Source organism: Salmo trutta, chromosome 38 (genome assembly GCF_901001165.1).
Source record: "Salmo trutta chromosome 38, fSalTru1.1, whole genome shotgun sequence".
NCBI lineage: Eukaryota > Metazoa > Chordata > Actinopteri > Salmoniformes > Salmonidae > Salmo > Salmo trutta.
The window spans coordinates 26,351,511-26,370,186 of NC_042994.1; the positions used below are offsets into that span (position 1 = coordinate 26,351,511).

Genomic DNA, 18,676 nt, shown 5'->3' on the forward strand with positions numbered 1-18,676 from the left:
TGTGGAGACTATATACAGGAGGTACTGGTACAGAGTCAATGTGGAGACTATATACAGGAGGTACTGGTACAGAGTCAATGTGGAGACTATATACAGGAGGTACCGGTACAGAGTCAATGTGGAGACTATATACAGGAGGTACTGGTACAGAGTCAATGTGGAGACTATATACAGGGGGGTACCGGTAGTTGAGGTAATAACTAGTCTGAGGTTGTGTGTTTCTTCCTCTGGCTCTTTCTGACAGGATCAGAATAACTGACATAGAACTCTACAGATCAATCCTTAGACCAGAAATAATTGAGTAGGTATATTGTTATGCTGCACAATTAAATTACACCCTAACCATTGTTGGGAAAGATTTTGTTTGGCAATGGTTTTTTTCTCCCCACTAACGTTTCTCATGGCTGTGTGGTGTTCTGTTCCTGGCTGTGTGGTGTTCTGTTCCTGGCTGTGTGGTGTTCTGTTCCTGGCTGTGTGGTGTTCTGTTCCTGGCTGTGTGGTGTTCTGTTCCTGGCTGTGTGGTGTTCTGTGCCTGGCTGTGTGGTGTTCTGTTCCTGGCTGTGTGGTGTTCTGTTCCTGGCTGTGTGGTGTTCTGTTCCTGGCTGTGTGGTGTTCTGTTCCTGGCTGTGTGGTGTTCTGTTCCTGGCTGTGTGGTGTTCTGTTCCTGGCTGTGTGGTGTTCTGTTCCTGGCTGTGTGGTGTTCTGATCCTGGCTGTGTGGTGTTCTGATCCTGGCTGTGTGGTGTTCTGATCCTGCCTGTGTGGTGTTCTGTTCCTGGCTGTGTGGTGTTCTGTTCCTGGCTGTGTGGTGTTCTGTTCCTGGCTGTGTGGTGTTCTGTTCCTGGCTGTGTGGTGTTCTGATCCTGGCTGTGCTGTGTTCTGTTCCTGGCTGTGTTCTGTTCCTGGCTGTGTGGTGTTCTGATCCTGCCTGTGTGGTGTTCTGTTCCTGGCTGTGTGGTGTTCTGTTCCTGGCTGTGTGGTGTTCTGTTCCTGGCTGTGTGGTGTTCTGATCCTGGCTGTGTGGTGTTCTGTTCCTGGCTGTGTGGTGTTCTGATCCTGGCTGTGTTCTGTTCCTGGCTGTGTGGTGTTCTGTTCCTGGCTGTGTGGTGTTCTGTTCCTGCCTGTGTTCTGTTCCTGGCTGTGTGGTGTTCTGTTCCTGGCTGTGTGGTGTTCTGTTCCTGGCTGTGTGGTGTTCTGTTCCTGCCTGTGTTCTGTTCCTGGCTGTGTGGTGTTCTGTTCCTGGCTGTGTGGTGTTCTGTTCCTGGCTGTGTGGTGTTCTGATCCTGGCTGTGTGGTGTTCTGTGCCTGGCTGTGTGGTGTTCTGTTCCTGGCTGTGTGGTGTTCTGTTCCTGGCTGTGTGGTGTTCTGTTCCTGGCTGTGTGGTGTTCTGTGCCTGGCTGTGTGGTGTTCTGTTCCTGGCTGTGTGGTGTTCTGTTCCTGGCTGTGTGGTGTTCTGTGCCTGGCTGTGTGGTGTTCTGTTCCTGGCTGTGTGGTGTTCTGTGCCTGGCTGTGTGGTGTTCTGTTCCTGGCTGTGTGGTGTTCTGTTCCTGGCTGTGTGGTGTTCTGTGCCTGGCTGTGTGGTGTTCTGTGCCTGGCTGTGTGGTGTTCTGTGCCTGGCTGTGTGGTGTTCTGTTCCTGGCTGTGTGGTGTTCTGTTCCTGGCTGTGTGGTGTTCTGTGCCTGGCTGTGTGGTGTTCTGTTCCTGGCTGTGTGGTGTTCTGTGCCTGGCTGTGTGGTGTTCTGTTCCTGCCTGTGTGGTGTTCTGTTCCTGGCTGTGTGGTGTTCTGTTCCTGCCTGTGTGGTGTTCTGTTCCTGGCTGTGTGGTGTTCTGTGCCTGGCTGTGTGGTGTTCTGTGCCTCTGTTCCTGGCTGTGTGGTGTTCTGTTCCTGGCTGTGTGGTGTTCTGTTCCTGGCTGTGTTCTGTTCCTGGCTGTGTGGTGTTCTGTTCCTGGCTGTGTGGTGTTCTGTTCCTGGCTGTGTGGTGTTCTGTTCCTGGCTGTGTGGTGTTCTGTTCCTGGCTGTGTGGTGTTCTGTTCCTGCCTGTGTGGTGTTCTGTGCCTGGCTGTGTGGTGTTCTGTTCCTGGCTGTGTGGTGTTCTGTTCCTGGCTGTGTGGTGTTCTGTTCCTGCCTGTGTGGTGTTCTGTGCCTGGCTGTGTGGTGTTCTGTGCCTGGCTGTGTGGTGTTCTGTGCCTGGCTGTGTTCTGTTCCTGGCTGTGTGGTGTTCTGTGCCTGGCTGTGTGGTGTTCTGTGCCTGGCTGTGTGGTGTTCTGTTCCTGGCTGTGTGGTGTTCTGTTCCTGGCTGTGTGGTGTTCTGTTCCTGGCTGTGTTCTGTGCCTGGCTGTGTGGTGTTCTGTTCCTGGCTGTGTTCTGTGCCTGGCTGTGTGGTGTTCTGTTCCTGGCTGTGTGGTGTTCTGTTCCTGGCTGTGTGGTGTTCTGTGCCTGGCTGTGTGGTGTTCTGTGCCTGGCTGTGTGGTGTTCTGTGCCTGGCTGTGTGGTGTTCTGTTCCTGGCTGTGTGGTGTTCTGTGCCTGGCTGTGTGGTGTTCTGTGCCTGGCTGTGTGGTGTTCTGTGCCTGGCTGTGTTCTGTTCCTGGCTGTGTGGTGTTCTGTGCCTGGCTGTGTTCTGTTCCTGGCTGTGTGGTGTTCTGTGCCTGGCTGTGTGGTGTTCTGTGCCTGGCTGTGTGGTGTTCTGTGCCTGGCTGTGTTCTGTTCCTGGCTGTGTGGTGTTCTGTGCCTGGCTGTGTGGTGTTCTGTGCCTGGCTGTGTGGTGTTCTGTGCCTGGCTGTGTGGTGTTCTGTGCCTGGCTGTGTGGTGTTCTGTGCCTGGCTGTGTTCTGTTCCTGGCTGTGTGGTGTTCTGTGCCTGGCTGTGTGGTGTTCTGTGCCTGGCTGTGTGGTGTTCTGTGCCTGGCTGTGTGGTGTTCTGTGCCTGGCTGTGTGGTGTTCTGTGCCTGGCTGTGTGGTGTTCTGTGCCTGCCTGTGTGGTGTTCTGTGCCTGGCTGTGTGGTGTTCTGTTCCTGGCTGTGTGGTGTTCTGTGCCTGGCTGTGTTCTGTTCCTGGCTGTGCGGTGTTCTGTGCCTGGCTGTGTGGTGTTCTGTGCCTGCCTGTGTGGTGTTCTGTGCCTGGCTGTGTGGTGTTCTGTGCCTGCCTGTGTGGTGTTCTGTGCCTGGCTGTGTGGTGTTCTGTGCCTGGCTGTGTGGTGTTCTGTGCCTGGCTGTGTGGTGTTCTGTTCCTGGCTGTGTGGTGTTCTGTGCCTGGCTGTGTTCTGTTCCTGGCTGTGCGGTGTTCTGTGCCTGGCTGTGTGGTGTTCTGTGCCTGGCTGTGTGGTGTTCTGTGCCTGGCTGTGTGGTGTTCTGTGCCTGGCTGTGTGGTGTTCTGTTCCTGGCTGTGTGGTGTTCTGTGCCTGGCTGTGTGGTGTTCTGTGCCTGGCTGTGTGGTGTTCTGTGCCTGGCTGTGTGGTGTTCTGTTCCTGGCTGTGTGGTGTTCTGTGCCTGGCTGTGTGGTGTTCTGTTCCTGGCTGTGTGGTGTTCTGTTCCTGGCTGTGTGGTGTTCTGTTCCTGGCTGTGTGGTGTTCTGTTCCTGGCTGTGTGGTGTTCTGTGCCTGGCTGTGCTAATTACAAACAAACACTAAAATGAGTTTCACCATTCTACCTACCAGAGATGACTTTACCACAATGCTGCCAGCAAATATGCCTTGGTGATATTTGCCATACAATGCAGCTGAAGTAACGTAGCTAGCTAACTATTTTATTACTTATTGTGTAGTGGAGGATAAAAATAACTGTATGCCTATGTGTAGCTTTGATGCCAATCTGTGTTTGGACCCTACAACGGTTGGTATAAATATGAGTTCACAACAGTTGTTTTTAATTGTTTCCACCAGTTAATCATTAATCACCCAAAGAAATTTGACAAAATTACTGTTAAATGTCAATATTATAACGTCAATATTTGCTAGCTAGCTATGAACCTCAGCTATCATAGCCGGTTGTATTGAATTCAAGACACTCTGAAAGGCATCAATGAAGCCTATGGATTGAGTAGAATATAATATAACTTTATCGTCGTATATACAGGTCGTTATTACCATGCATGAGATCCCCACATTGTAGCCTGTACATTTAATATATTCACTGATCATGTACTCTACCTTGGCCAGTTCAGGTGTTAGCATGTACATCTTGGTGAGGCAAACTCAACATTTTTGTTGTAGATGCATGCCAGAAAAGCCACTACACAACACTAAACAATATATTAATTGAGCTATAACAGTGACAAACGGTGCCCACAAACTGTTATGGCCTACATAAAGCTGTCCCAACAGCAGAGCTTTCTTTTCAGCACCATGGAGTGAATCCTTACCACCGCTACACCTGGCTATCAGCTGAGCCTTGTCTGGCAGCTAAACAGTTCATTCAGCCTCATTTACTGCCTTTTAAAAAAACATAGCTGATATGGCTGACTTGCTTAAATAAACATGGCTTCTACTGACTCCTTGTGGATTTGTGGAACTCAATAAGAACCGCATTCTCCTTCAATAACAACGAACGCCGCAATGAGTTCAGACTTTTGAACCATAGACAAACATTATTACATTTAGGTTCAGTAAACTCATAACATTTGTTCTTATATCATTAAGCATAAGCAAATGAGCTGTGACTAAGTAGACCTAGTCGTTCAGCACTTTCAAAACGGACACCGACAGAAATTCACATAGTTCAGATAAATTCGGCATGTTGAGGCATTAACTTCACTTTTAGTCACCATACAGACAGACAGACAGGCAGACAGACAGACAGAGACACACAGTTGCCTACCATTGTAACAATTTTATTAGGCCTATATAGTCTAAAAAGGAAGGAAAATACAATCAGGAGGATCCACTTTTATACACAATCCAATATACCAATGCACGGACGGACGGACAAACAGGCAGGCAGACAGACAGAGGGGCAGACAGGCAGGCAGACAAATCAACTGAAATTACATGGATCTATTACTGAACTGTCTGTTGAATGGGAAGAAACTGTTACTGGTAACCATAGTTACAGACCCCAACAACATACTGCATATAGAATACCCTCCTTGATGAGAAAAGCACACGAGCTAATTAAACTCAGCAAAAGAAACATCCTCTCTCTGTCAACTGCGTTTATTTTCAGCAAACTTAACATGTGTAAATTTTGTATGAACATAAGATTCAACAACTGAGACATAAACTGAACAAGTTCCACAGAAATGTAATAATGTGTCCCTGAACAAAGGGGGGGGGGTCAAAATCAAAAGTAACAGTCAGTATCTGGTGTGGCCATCAGCTGCATTAAGTACTGCAGTGCATCTCCTCCTCATGGACTGCACCAGATTTGCCAGTTCTTGCTGTGAGATGTTACCCCACTCTTCCACCAAAGCACCTGCAAGTTCCCGGACATTTCTGGGGGGAATGACCCTAGCCCTCACCCTCCGATCCAACAGGTCCCAGACGTGCTCAATGGGATTGAGATCAGGGCTCTTCACTGGCTATGGCAGAACACTGACATTCCTGTCTTGCAGGATATCACGCACAGAATGAGTAGTATGGCTGGTGGCATTGTCATGCTGGAGGGTCATGTCAGAAAGGGTACCACATGAGGGAGGAGGATGTCTTCCCTGTAATGCACAGCGTTGAGATTGCCTGCAATGACAACAAGCTCAGTCCGATGATGCTGTGACACATCACCCAAGACCATGACGGACCCTCCACCTCCAAATCGATCCCGCTCCAGAGTACAGGCCTCGGTGTAACACTCATTCCTTCGACGATAAACGCAAATCCGAAACCATCACCCCTGGTGAGACAAAACCGCAACTCATCAGTGAAGAGCAGTTTTTGCCAGTCCTGTCTGGTCCAGCGACGGTGGGTTTGTGCCTGTAGGTGACGTTGTTGCCAGTGATGTCTGGTGAGGACCTGCCTTACAACAGGCCTACAAGCCCTCAGTCCAGCCTCTCTCAGCCTATTGTGGACAGTCTGAGCACTGATGGAGGGATTGTGCGTTCCTGGTGTAACTCGGGCAGTTATTGTTCCCATCCTGTACACTTAATTATCAAGCCCAAGTGGAGCTCCTCAGTAACAGAGTAAAACTTCATTATCAAGCCCCAGTGTAACTCCTCAGTAGAGTAACACTTCATTATCAAGCCATAAATGGGCCCTTGGCCCTGTGGACAACAGGTAGAGTGGAGCAAATACCACATAACGACAAAGCAAAAGCTGTTTTTTAGAAATGCTTGCAAATTTATTACAAATAAAAAACTGAAATACCTTATTTACATAAGTATTCAGACCCTTTGGTATTTGATTAGGGTCCTCATTAGCTGTTGCAAAAGCAGCAGCTACTCTTCCTGGTGCATTTGCTATGCGACATAAGAGAGCAGAGTGTACACTACACAGAGAGAGAGAGAGAGAGACAGAGAGAGACACAGAGAGAGACAGAGAGAGAGAGAGAGAGAGAGAGCAGTGTACACTACAGAGAGAGAGAGAGAGAGAGAGAGAGAGAGAGAGAGAGAGAGAGAGACAGAGAGAGAGAGAGAGAGCAGTGTACACTACAGAGAGAGAGAGAGAGAGAGAGAGAGAGACACAGAGAGAGAGAGAGAAAGCGCAGAGAGAGAAAGAGCAGTGTACACTAGAGAGAGAGAAAGCAGAGTGTACACTAGAGAGAGAGAAAGCAGAGTGTACACTAGAGAGAGAGAGAAGGCAGAGTGTACACTAGAGAGAGAAAGCAGAGTGTACACTAGAGAGAGAGAGAAGGCAGAGTGTACACTAGAGAGAGAAAGCAGAGTGTACACTAGAGAGAGAGAGAAGGCAGAGTGTACACTAGAGAGAGAGAGAGAGAGAGAGAACAGTGTACACTAGAGAGAAACTGACTACAACAGGTGATCACACCACATGTGTTCCCTGAGTCAGCATTTAGAGGTCAGGGGTCAAAGGTGTTAAAGGAAGAGCGGAAGTCTCTCTCCCAGTTCCTGTCCTTCTCCTCCCTCCTGCTCTCCTCCTTCATCCCCCTCCTCCCCCGCTCTCCCCGACCCTCCTTCCCCGTCCGTCTGACTGCCTGTGGGTCTTTAGGTTGGAAGTGTGTGATCTTAGGTCGGGGTGTGGGTCCGTACCCCAGGCCTCTACTGTCCCTCTTCAGGACGGTCCGGACCGGCTGTTTGTGACCCTCCCCCGCGGGCCCCAGCCCCCCCCCAGGGGTCCATCCGGAGCGCAGCATCATCTGGTAGGCGGGGGTGGAGGGGGGGAGGCAGTAGTGGGGAGGGGGAGCAGGGCGGGAGAGAGAGAACAGGTGGAGGGTGGAGGAGAGGTGCGTCTCTGGAGGAGAGGAATAGTGGACACTGCAGACTGGACACCACTGGGTCTGATTCTGGGTGGACTGGTTATGATGGGTCTGGACTGCTGCTACCGCTGGGGGAGAACTGGGGGGGGGGGGGGGGGGGGGGAGCAGAGAGAGAGAAGAGCAACAAGGGAGGAGAAAAATGAGTATCTCATTGACAACAATCCTTCAATCTCAGGTCTTATTTCTACACTAGGACAGAGGTAGGAGAGCCTGTTCCTGGAGAGCCTCAGATACTGCAGGATGGTGTTCCAGCTAGGTACCACACCTGACCAACTGATCTAACTGATCAGTTCAGGGACTGTCTATATTCACCACACCTGACCAACTGATCAGTTCAGGGATTGTCTATAGTCACCACACCTGACCAACTGATCTAACTGATCAGTTCAGGGACTGTCTATATTCACCACACCTGACCAACTGATCAGTTCAGGGACTGTCTATATTCACCACACCTGACCAACTGATCAGTTCAGGGATTGTCTATAGTCACCACACCTGACCAACTGATCTAACTGATCAGTTCAGGGACTGTCTATAGTCACCACACCTGACCAACTGATCAGTTCAGGGACTGTCTATAGTCACCACACCTGACCAACTGATCAGTTCAGGGACTGTCTATAGTCACCACACCTGACCAACTGATCAGTTCAGGGACTGTCTATATTCACCACACCTGACCAACTGATCAGTTCAGGGACTGTCTATATTCACCACACCTGACCAACTGATCAGTTCAGGGACTGTCTATAGTCACCACACCTGACCAACTGATCAGTTCAGGGATTGTCTATATTCACCACACCTGACCAACTGATCTAACTGATCAGTTCAGGGACTGTCTATATTCACCACACCTGACCAACTGATCAGTTCAGGGACTGTCTATATTCACCACACCTGACCAACTGATCAGTTCAGGGACTGTCTATAGTCACCACACCTGACCAACTGATCAGTTCAGGGACTGTCTATATTCACCACACCTGACCAACTGATCAGTTCAGGGACTGTCTATATTCACCACACCTGACCAACTGATCAGTTCAGGGACTGTCTATATTCACCACACCTGACCAACTGATCAGTTCAGGGACTGTCTATATTCAACACACCTGACCAACTGATCAGTTCAGGGACTGTCTATAGTCACCACACCTGACCAACTGATCAGTTCAGGGACTGTCTATATTCACCACACCTGACCAACTGATCAGTTCAGGGACTGTCTATATTCACCACAACTGACCAACTGATCAGTTCAGGGACTGTCTATAGTCACCACACCTGACCAACTGATCAGTTCAGGGATTGTCTATATTCACCACACCTGACCAACTGATCAGTTCAGGGACTGTCTATATTCACCACACCTGACCAACTGATCAGTTCAGGGACTGTCTATATTCACCACACCTGACCAACTGATCAGTTCAGGGACTGTCTATAGTCACCACACCTGACCAACTGATCAGTTCAGGGACTGTCTATATTCACCACACCTGACCAACTGATCAGTTCAGGGACTGTCTATATTCACCACACCTGACCAACTGATCAGTTCAGGGACTGTCTATATTCACCACACCTGACCAACTGATCAGTTCAGGGACTGTCTATATTCACCACACCTGACCAACTGATCAGTTCAGGGACTGTCTATAGTCACCACACCTGACCAACTGATCAGTTCAGGGATTGTCTATATTCACCACACCTGACCAACTGATCAGTTCAGGGACTGTCTATATTCACCACACCTGACCAACTGATCAGTTCAGGGACTGTCTATATTCACCACACCTGACCAACTGATCAGTTCAGGGACTGTCTATATTCAACACACCTGACCAACTGATCAGTTCAGGGACTGTCTATAGTCACCACACCTGACCAACTGATCAGTTCAGGGACTGTCTATATTCACCACACCTGACCAACTGATCAGTTCAGGGACTGTCTATATTCACCACAACTGACCAACTGATCAGTTCAGGGACTGTCTATATTCACCACACCTGACCAACTGGTTAGTTCAGGGATTGTCTATATTCACAACACCTGGTCTTCCAGGTGGGTTAAATCAAACATGAAGTGGCTGCGTCAGTCTAGTATGGTCGACCACATGACAGACAGCCAGGGACTGTACTGTGTTCGCTAACCTGTGGTCAGTCAGTCACTAACCTGTGGTCAGTCAGTCAGTCAGTCAGTCACTAACCTGTGGTCAGTCAGTCAGTCAGTCACTAACCTGTGGTCGGTCAGTCAGTCACTAGCCTGTGGTCGGTCAATCAGTCAGTCAGTCAGTCACTAACCTGTGGTCGGTCAGTCAGTCAGTCAGTCAGTCAGTCATTAACCTGTGGTCAGTCAGTCAGTCAGTAACCTGTGGTCAGTCAGTCAGTCGGTCACTAACCTGTGGTCAGTCAGTCACTAACCTGTGGTCCTGTGTCTCTCTCCTGTAATGGTTGTGTTGACCCCTCTGTCTCCCATGCCGGTCACCCGTCTCATGGTCACAGTCCTGCGGAGACCCGTAGTGGTCCAGTTCCTCTAGGACCCCGCTATGCCCTGCCATCCTAGCCAGCTCCCTGGCGTCCCGGCCCTGCGTGTCCACCACGCCCACCCACGCCGCCCCCTGCTGGAGGAGGAGCCTAACGACACCCCGCTGCCCTGCCGCCGCTGCACACATCACACCTGTCCACCACCAGCTGTCCTGGAGAGAGAGTCAGGGAGAGAAAGAGGAGATGGAGAGAGAGGGGGGAGAGAGAGGAGATGGAGAGAGAGAGAGGGGGAGAGAAAGAGGAGATGGAGAGAGAGAGAGAGGGGGAGAGAAAGAGGAGATGGAGAGAGAGAGAGAGAGAGGGGGAGAGAAAGAGGAGATGGAGAGAGAGAGAGAGGGAGGGGGAGAGAAAGATGAGATGGAGAGAGAGAGGAGATGGAGAGAGAGAGAGAGGGAGAGAAAGAGGAGATGGAGAGAGAGAGGAGATGGAGAGAAAGAGGAGATGGAGTGAGAGAGAGAGAGAGAGGGGAGAGAAAGAGGAGATGGAGAGAGAGAGAGAGAGAGAGGGGGAGAGAAAGAGGAGATGGAGAGAGAGAGAGAGAGAGAGGGGGAGAGAAAGAGGAGATGGAGAGAGAGAGAGAGAGAGAGAGGGGGGAGAGAAAGAGGAGATGGAGAGAGAGAGAGGGGGGGGGAGAAAGAGGAGATGGAGAGAGAGAGAGGGGGAGAGAAAGAGGAGATGGAGAGAGAGAGAGGAGAGAGGGGGAGAGAAAGAGGAGATGGAGAGAGAGAGAGAGAGAGAGAAAGAGGAGATGGAGAGAGAGAGAGGGGGAGAGAAAGAGGAGATGGAGAGAGAGAGAGAGAGAGAGGGGGAGAGAAAGAGGAGAGAGAGAGAGAGAGAGAGAGAGGGGGAGAGAAAGACATTAAGAAGAATGTATAGAGAACATTTTGGTCATGTAGCAGACACTCCTCAGTAAAGCAGTTAGTAAGAGAAGACAACCGGTGTTAAAGACGAGGGCAACGGGAAGGAGGTTGGTTCGAGGGCAACGGGAAGGAGGTTGGTTCTAGGGCAACGGGAAGGAGGTTGGTTCGAGGGCAACGGGAAGGAGGTTGGTTCGAGGGCAACGGGAAGGAGGTTGGTTCGAGGGCAACGGGAAGGAGGTTGGTTCGAGGGCAACGGGAAGGAGGTGGTTCGAGGGGCGACGGGAAGGAGGTTGGTTCGAGGGCAACGGGAAGGAGGTTGGTTCGAGGGCAACGGGAAGGAGGTTGGTTCGAGGGCAACGGGAAGGAGGTTGGTTCGAGGGCAACGGGAAGGAGGTTGGTTCGAGGGCAACGGGAAGGAGGTTGGTTCGAGGGCAACGGGAAGGAGGTTGGTTCGAGGGCAACGGGAAGGAGGTTGGTTCGAGGGCAACGGGAAGGAGGGTTGGTTCGAGGGCAACGGGAAGGAGGTTGGTTCGAGGGCAACGGGAAGGAGGTTGTTCGAGGGCAACGGGAAGGAGGTTGGTTCGAGGGCAACGGGAAGGAGGTTGGTTCTAGCGCAACGGGAAGGAGGTTGGTTCGAGGCGCAACGGGAAGGAGGTTTGGTTCGAGGGCAACGGGAAGGAGGGTTGGTTCGAGGGCAACGGGAAGGAGGTTGGTTTCGAGGGCAACGGGAAGGAGGTTGGTTCGAGGGCAACGGGAAGGAGGTTGGTTCGAGGGCAACGGGAAGGAGGTTGGTTCGAGCGGCAACGGGAAGGAGGTTGGTTCTAGGGCAACGGAAGGAGTTTGGTTCTAGGGCAACGGGAAGGAGGTTGTTCGAGGGCAACGGGAAGGAGGTTGGTTCGAGGGCAACGGGAAGGAGGTTGGTTCGAGGGCAACGGGAAGGAGGTTTGGTTCTAGGGCAACGGGAAGGAGGTTGGTTCGAGCGGCAACGGGAAGGAGGTTGGTTCGAGGGCAACGGGAAGGGAGGTTGGGTTCGAGGGCAACGGGAAGGAGGTTGGTTCGAGGGCAACGGGAAGGAGGTTGGTTCGAGGGCAACGGGAAGGAGGTTGGTTCTAGCGCAACGGGAAGGAGGTTGGTTCTAGGGCAACGGGAAGGAGGTTGGTTCTAGGGCAACGGGAAGGAGGTTGGTTCGAGGGCAACGGGAAGGAGGTTGGTTCGAGGGCAACGGGAAGGAGGTTGGTTCGAGGGCAACGGGAAGGAGGTTGGTTCGAGGGCAACGGGAAGGAGGTTGGTTCTAGCGCAACGGGAAGGAGGTTGGTTCTAGCGCAACGGGAAGGAGGTTGGTTCGAGGGCAACGGGAAGGAGGTTGGTTCGAGGGCAACGGGAAGGAGGTTGGTTCGAGGGCAACGGGAAGGAGGTTGGTTCGAGGGCAACGGGAAGGAGGTTGGTTCGGGCGCAACGGGAAGGAGGTTGGTTCGAGGGCAAGGGGGAGGAGGTTGGTTCGAGGGCAACGGGAAGGAGGTTGGTTCGAGGGCAACGGGAAGGAGGTTGGTTCGAGGCGCAACGGGAAGGAGGTTGGTTCGAGGGCAACGGGAAGGAGGTTGGTTCGAGGGCAACGGGAAGGAGGTTGGTTCGAGGGCAACGGGAAGGAGGTTGGTTCGAGGGCAACGGGAAGGATGTTGGTTCGGGAAGGAGGTTGGTTCGAGGGCAACGGGAAGGAGGTTGGTTCTAGGGCAACGGGAAGGAGGTTGGTTCGAGGGCAACGGGAAGGAGGTTGGTTCGAGGGCAACGGGAAGGAGGTTGGTTCGAGGGCAACGGGAAGGAGGTTGGTTCGAGGGCAACGGGAAGGAGGTTGGTTCTAGGGCAACGGGAAGGAGGTTGGTTCGAGGGCAACGGGAAGGAGGTTGGTTCGAGGGCAACGGGAAGGAGGTTGGTTCGAGGGCAACGGGAAGGAGGTTGGTTCGAGGGCAACGGGAAGGAGGGTGGTTCGAGGGCAACGGGAAGGAGGTTGGTTCGAGGGCAACGGGAAGGAGGTTGGTTCGAGGGCAACGGGAAGGAGGTTGGTTCGAGGGCAACGGGAAGGAGGTTGGTTCGAGGGCAACGGGAAGGAGGTTGGTTCGAGGGCAACGGGAAGGAGGTTGGTTCGAGGGCAACGGGAAGGAGGTTGGTTCGAGGGCAACGGGAAGGAGGTTGGTTCGAGGGCAACGGGAAGGAGGTTGGTTCGAGGGCAACGGGAAGGAGGTTGGTTCTAGGCAACGGGAAGGAGGTTGGTTCGAGGGCAACGGGAAGGAGGTTGGTTCGAGGGCAACGGGAAGGAGGTTGGTTCGAGGGCAACGGGAAGGAGGTTGGTTCGAGGGCAACGGGAAGGAGGTTGGTTCGAGGGCAACGGGAAGGAGGTTGGTTCTAGCGCAACGGGAAGGAGGTTGGTTCGAGGGCAACGGGAAGGAGGTTGGTTCGAGGGCAACGGGAAGGAGGTTGGTTCGAGGGCAACGGGAAGGAGGTTGGTTCGAGGGCAACGGGAAGGAGGTTGGTTCGAGGGCAACGGGAAGGAGGTTGGTTCGAGGGCAACGGGAAGGAGGTTGGTTCGAGGGCAACGGGAAGGAGGTTGGTTCGAGGGCAACGGGAAGGAGGTTGGTTCGAGGGCAACGGGAAGGAGGTTGGTTCGAGGGCAACGGGAAGGAGGTTGGGTCGAGGGCAACGGGAAGGAGGTTGGTTCGAGGGCAACGGGAAGGAGGTTGGTTCGAGGGCAACGGGAAGGAGGTTGGTTCGAGGGCAACGGGAAGGAGGTTGGTTCGAGGGCAACGGGAAGGAGGTTGGTTCGAGGGCAACGGAAGGAGGTTGGTTCGAGGGCAACGGGAAGGAGGTTGGTTCGAGGGCAACGGGAAGGAGGTTGGTTCGAGGGCAACGGGAAGGAGGTTGGTTCGAGGGCAACGGGAAGGAGGTTGGTTCGAGGGCAACGGGAAGGAGGTTGGTTCGAGGGCAACGGGAAGGAGGTTGGTTCGAGGGCAACGGGAAGGAGGTTGGTTCGAGGGCAACGGGAAGGAGGTTGGTTCGAGGGCAACGGGAAGGAGGTTGGTTCGAGGGCAACGGGAAGGAGGTTGGTTCGAGGGCAACGGGAAGGAGGTTGGTTCGAGGGCAACGGGAAGGAGGTTGGTTCGAGGGCAACGGGAAGGAGGTTGGTTCGAGGGCAACGGGAAGGAGGTTGGTTCGAGGGCAACGGGAAGGAGGTTGGTTCGAGGGCAACGGGAAGGAGGTTGGTTCGAGGGCAACGGGAAGGAGGTTGGTTCGAGGGCAACGGGAAGGAGGTTGGTTCGAGGGCAACGGGAAGGAGGTTGGTTCGAGGGCAACGGGAAGGAGGTTGGTTCGAGGGCAACGGGAAGGAGGTTGGTTCGAGGGCAACGGGAAGGAGGTTGGTTCGAGGGCAACGGGAAGGAGGTTGGTTCGAGGGCAACGGGAAGGAGGTTGGTTCGAGGGCAACGGGAAGGAGGTTGGTTCGAGGGCAACGGGAAGGAGGTTGGTTCGAGGGCAACGGGAAGGAGGTTGGTTCGAGGGCAACGGGAAGGAGGTTGGTTCGAGGGCAACGGGAAGGAGGTTGGTTCGAGGGCAACGGGAAGGAGGTTGGTTCGAGGGCAACGGGAAGGAGGTTGGTTCGAGGGCAACGGGAAGGAGGTTGGTTCGAGGGCAACGGGAAGGAGGTTGGTTCGAGGGCAACGGGAAGGAGGTTGGTTCGAGGGCAACGGGAAGGAGGTTGGTTCGAGGGCAACGGGAAGGAGGTTGGTTCGAGGGCAACGGGAAGGAGGTTGGTTCGAGGGCAACGGGAAGGAGGTTGGTTCGAGGGCAACGGGAAGGAGGTTGGTTCGAGGGCAACGGGAAGGAGGTTGGTTCGAGGGCAACGGGGAAGGAGGTTGGTTCGAGGGCAACGGGAAGGAGGTTGGTTCGAGGGCAACGGGAAGGAGGTTGGTTCGAGGGCAACGGGAAGGAGGTTGGTTCGAGGGCAACGGGAAGGAGGTTGGTTCGAGGGCAACGGGAAGGAGGTTGGTTCGAGGGCAACGGGAAGGAGGTTGGTTCGAGGGCAACGGGAAGGAGGTTGGTTCGAGGGCAACGGGAAGGAGGTTGGTTCGAGGGCAACGGGAAGGAGGTTGGTTCGAGGGCAACGGGAAGGAGGTTGGTTCGAGGGCAACGGGAAGGAGGTTGGTTCGAGGGCAACGGGAAGGAGGTTGGTTCGAGGGCAACGGGAAGGAGGTTGGTTCGAGGGCAACGGGAAGGAGGTTGGTTCGAGGGCAACGGGAAGGAGGTTGGTTCGAGGGCAACGGGAAGAGGTTGGTTCGAGGGCAACGGGAAGGAGGTTGGTTCGAGGGCAACGGGAAGGAGGTTGGTTCGAGGGCAACGGGGAAGGAGGTTGGTTCGAGGGCAACGGGAAGGAGGTTGGTTCGAGGGCAACGGGAAAGAGGTTGGTTCGAGGGCAACGGGAAGGAGGTTGGTTCGAGGGCAACGGGAAAGAGGTTGGTTCGAGGGCAACGGGAAGGAGGTTGGTTCGAGGGCAACGGGAAGGAGGTTGGTTCGAGGGCAACGGGAAGGAGGTTGGTTCGAGGGCAACGGGAAGGAGGTTGGTTCGAGGGCAACGGGAAGGAGGTTGGTTCGAGGGCAACGGGAAGGAGGTTGGTTCGAGGGCAACGGGAAGGAGGTTGGTTCGAGGGCAACGGGAAGGAGGTTGGTTCGAGGGCAACGGGAAGGAGGTTGGTTCGAGGGCAACGGGAAGGAGGTTGGGTCGAGGGCAACGGGAAGGAGGTTGGTTCGAGGGCAACGGGAAGGAGGTTGGTTCGAGGGCAACGGGAAGGAGGTTGGTTCGAGGGCAACGGGAAGGAGGTTGGTTCGAGGGCAACGGGAAGGAGGTTGGTTCGAGGGCAACGGGAAGGAGGTTGGTTCGAGGGCAACGGGAAGGAGGTTGGTTCGAGGGCAACGGGAAGGAGGTTGGTTCGAGGGCAACGGGAAGGAGGTTGGTTCGAGGGCAACGGGAAGGAGGTTGGTTCGAGGGCAACGGGAAGGAGGTTGGTTCGAGGGCAACGGGAAGGAGGTTGGTTCGAGGGCAACGGGAAGGAGGTTGGTTCGAGGGCAACGGGAAGGAGGTTGGTTCGAGGGCAACGGGAAGGAGGTTGGTTCGAGGGCAACGGGAAGGAGGTTGGTTCGAGGGCATGTTAGCATTTTAAAGGGGAACAGGACTGAAGGCAAAAAGTTTGCGGTAGGTTGTTCCAATAAATAAAATAAAAAACTTGAAACCTGATATATTTTCACTTGACATACTCCACCAAACAATAAACACATCTTAAGAGTTTTGAAAATGTTGTCATGGAGCTTTTAAATTGAACCTGGCAAACAGATGCATTTAGAACAATGCATTTGATTATTATTAAATTGAATACAAACCGTGAATCCAGTACTTGTACTACTGGCATCCTTATGTAGTGAGTTTGGCTCCTCCTGATGAGGTAGTCCTGCCTGGGACTTCAAAAATAATCAGGGTCACCCTTGGGCCAAAGAGGGAAATTCCTCTTGTTCAAATGGTCAGAACACTGAGGTGATTTGATTAAACTGCCCCAGGTTGAACCGGGCTATGGTCTAATGGTCAGGACACTGAGGTGATTTGATTAAACTGCCCCAGGTTGAACCGGGCTATGGTCTAATGGTCAGGACACTGAGGTGATTTGATTAAACTGCCCCAGGTTGAACCGGGGCTATGGTCTAATGGTCAGGACACTGAGGTGATTTGATTAAACTGCCCCAGGTTGAACCGGGGCTATGGTCTGTTGCGTGACTGGGTGAAACCGGTGAGGGAGGTGCGCCCTGCTCAAATAGAACAGTAATCTTAAAATATATGTAAGACACTTAGGAGGCTGCTGAGGAGAGAATGGCTCATAATAATGGCCGGAATGGAGCAAATGGAGTGGCATCCAACACATGGAAACCATGGAAACCATGTGTTTGATGTATTTTCTAACATTCCACTGATTCCGCTCCAGCCTTTACCACAAGCCCGTTCTCCCTAATTAAGGAGCCACCAACTTCCTGAGGTAAGAATACTCCATTTTCAAGCAAATAAACCCTTTTTATCAAAAACCCCACTTTAGCATGTGAAAACACAGCATCCTACTCATTAGTCTAGTCTACATGCTTCACCTAGGTCACTTTTGTTTTGAGCCATCTTCTCCGTGGGCTTTGAACGGGGCACCTGGCTCACACCCGGGAAGCAGCCCGGTGATAAAAACGAAAATCACTTTTCACTCCGCCAACCCGGTCTAGTAATCGAATCTCCTACTTGGTTTCTCCCCGTGGGAGACCCAGGTTCAGATCCCTCCTGTTACCTACCTGGAAGTTGACATCCACCCCCCGGGACAGCAGGCCTCTCACCCCAGACAGGTCACCTTCCTGGGCACAACGAAGCAGTCTTAGCCCCTCCAGCTCCGTGGTAGCACTGGTGGTGCTAGCCTGCTGCCTGCTAGCCTGTGGGAAAGAGTACTTTAGTTACATTTCAGTCAATCAGCAGATGCTTGACTGATGCATCTGGAGTGTGCAAAGCTGTCAAGGCAAAGGGTGGCTACTTTGAAGAAACTCAAATATAAAATATTTTTTGATTTGTTTAACACTTCTTTGGTTACTACATGATTCCATGTGTCATATTTCATAGTGTTGATGTATTCAATAGTATTCTACAATGTAGAGAATAGTACAAATTAAGAAAAACCCTGGAATGAGTAGGTGTCAACTTTTGACTGGTACTGTGTATATATACTGATGAAATACTTTATTTTTAAATCATACATGTCATGATCATAGATGATGTAGCTACTAGGGTATATTTGTTGTGTTTGTGGTACCTGGACGTGCTGCCCTGCTCTTCCCCTCCGGTTCTCTCTCGCCCTCTGCTCCATTCCTCGTCTCTCCCCTCCATCCCCCTCTTCTATGAGGCTTTGATAGAAGCGCCGTGCCTCCTCTCCTCCGAGGGTGCTGGGTTGAGGTCCGGTGGCTGCGCCTGCGTTCCCCGACCACAGCAGCTCTTCCTCTCGGGCCGGGGTGAAGTAGCTTAGCGAGCTCATGGCTGGGCCAGTTGGTCGGCGGCGCCGGAATAGCTAGCTGACCGCTAGACAGGCTAGGCGACACTAACGTTACAGTCACCTAAAACACAGCTGACCAGTCGAATAGTGATTAGATGTGTGTAAACGAGGTAACTGACGTTCGTTAATCACTTTTCTGGAGTCTGGAAATGTCGGTCTAGATTATTTTCTTTACACAGCCAGTTAACTACAGTGGCTAACTCAATGACTAGTCTAATTCCTCCACAATAGTGTTACTTTTAGTTAGTAGCTAAGGGTAGTTAGCTAGCCTCAACCAAATATATTGTCTGTGCCTCAACGCTCGGTCGTAAAGGCTAACAGTTAGCTAACGTTAGCTAGCTGGCTGGGACTCATCAAACAGAATTAGCTATGGGCAGCTAGCAAGCTAGCACACTGATTTTAACGTTAGGTCCCTGGATATTTAACAAAAAGTTATATATATAATCAAGAGTTCTCAAATGTAAATAAATTTAAAAAATGCTAGCAAAATAGTTAGTTCACTACCTGAGGTAAAGTAGCGTGCCTCCATCTTTGTTGTTGATGGAGTGCGGCGTCATGTCCACTATTTTCTACGTCACGCATATAGCCCACGTCACCCTTCTGCTGACTGGAGTTGGTAACGCAGCAAAATCATTTTAGGACACATTTTACATTACTTCAGTCAAACAAAATAAGCACATAGGTCTATAGCGCGCCTAAATGGTGTACCAGTCGATATGAAATATTGGTGTTCCACATTTTATTGATATTCAGACCAAAATATGTTGCATTAATCAAATAATTTTTATACTGAAC

At 52.3% G+C, this 18,676-nt stretch overlaps 1 protein-coding gene across 1 annotated transcript; it reads right to left on the reverse strand.

Annotated features, from left to right (window-relative positions):
• Positions 1-6,843: 6,843 nt before the first annotated feature.
• Positions 6,844-18,474, reverse strand: LOC115178493 (G patch domain and ankyrin repeat-containing protein 1). Its single transcript, XM_029739705.1, has 5 exons — positions 18,386-18,474; positions 17,645-17,953; positions 17,136-17,270; positions 9,793-10,067; positions 6,844-7,436 (listed from the first exon to the last, which is right to left on the reverse strand). Exons 2-5 carry the CDS (start codon positions 17,861-17,863, stop codon positions 6,941-6,943), a joined length of 1,125 nt encoding a protein of 374 aa, XP_029595565.1. The 5' UTR covers positions 17,864-17,953; positions 18,386-18,474; the 3' UTR covers positions 6,844-6,940.
• Positions 18,475-18,676: the final 202 nt, after the last annotated feature.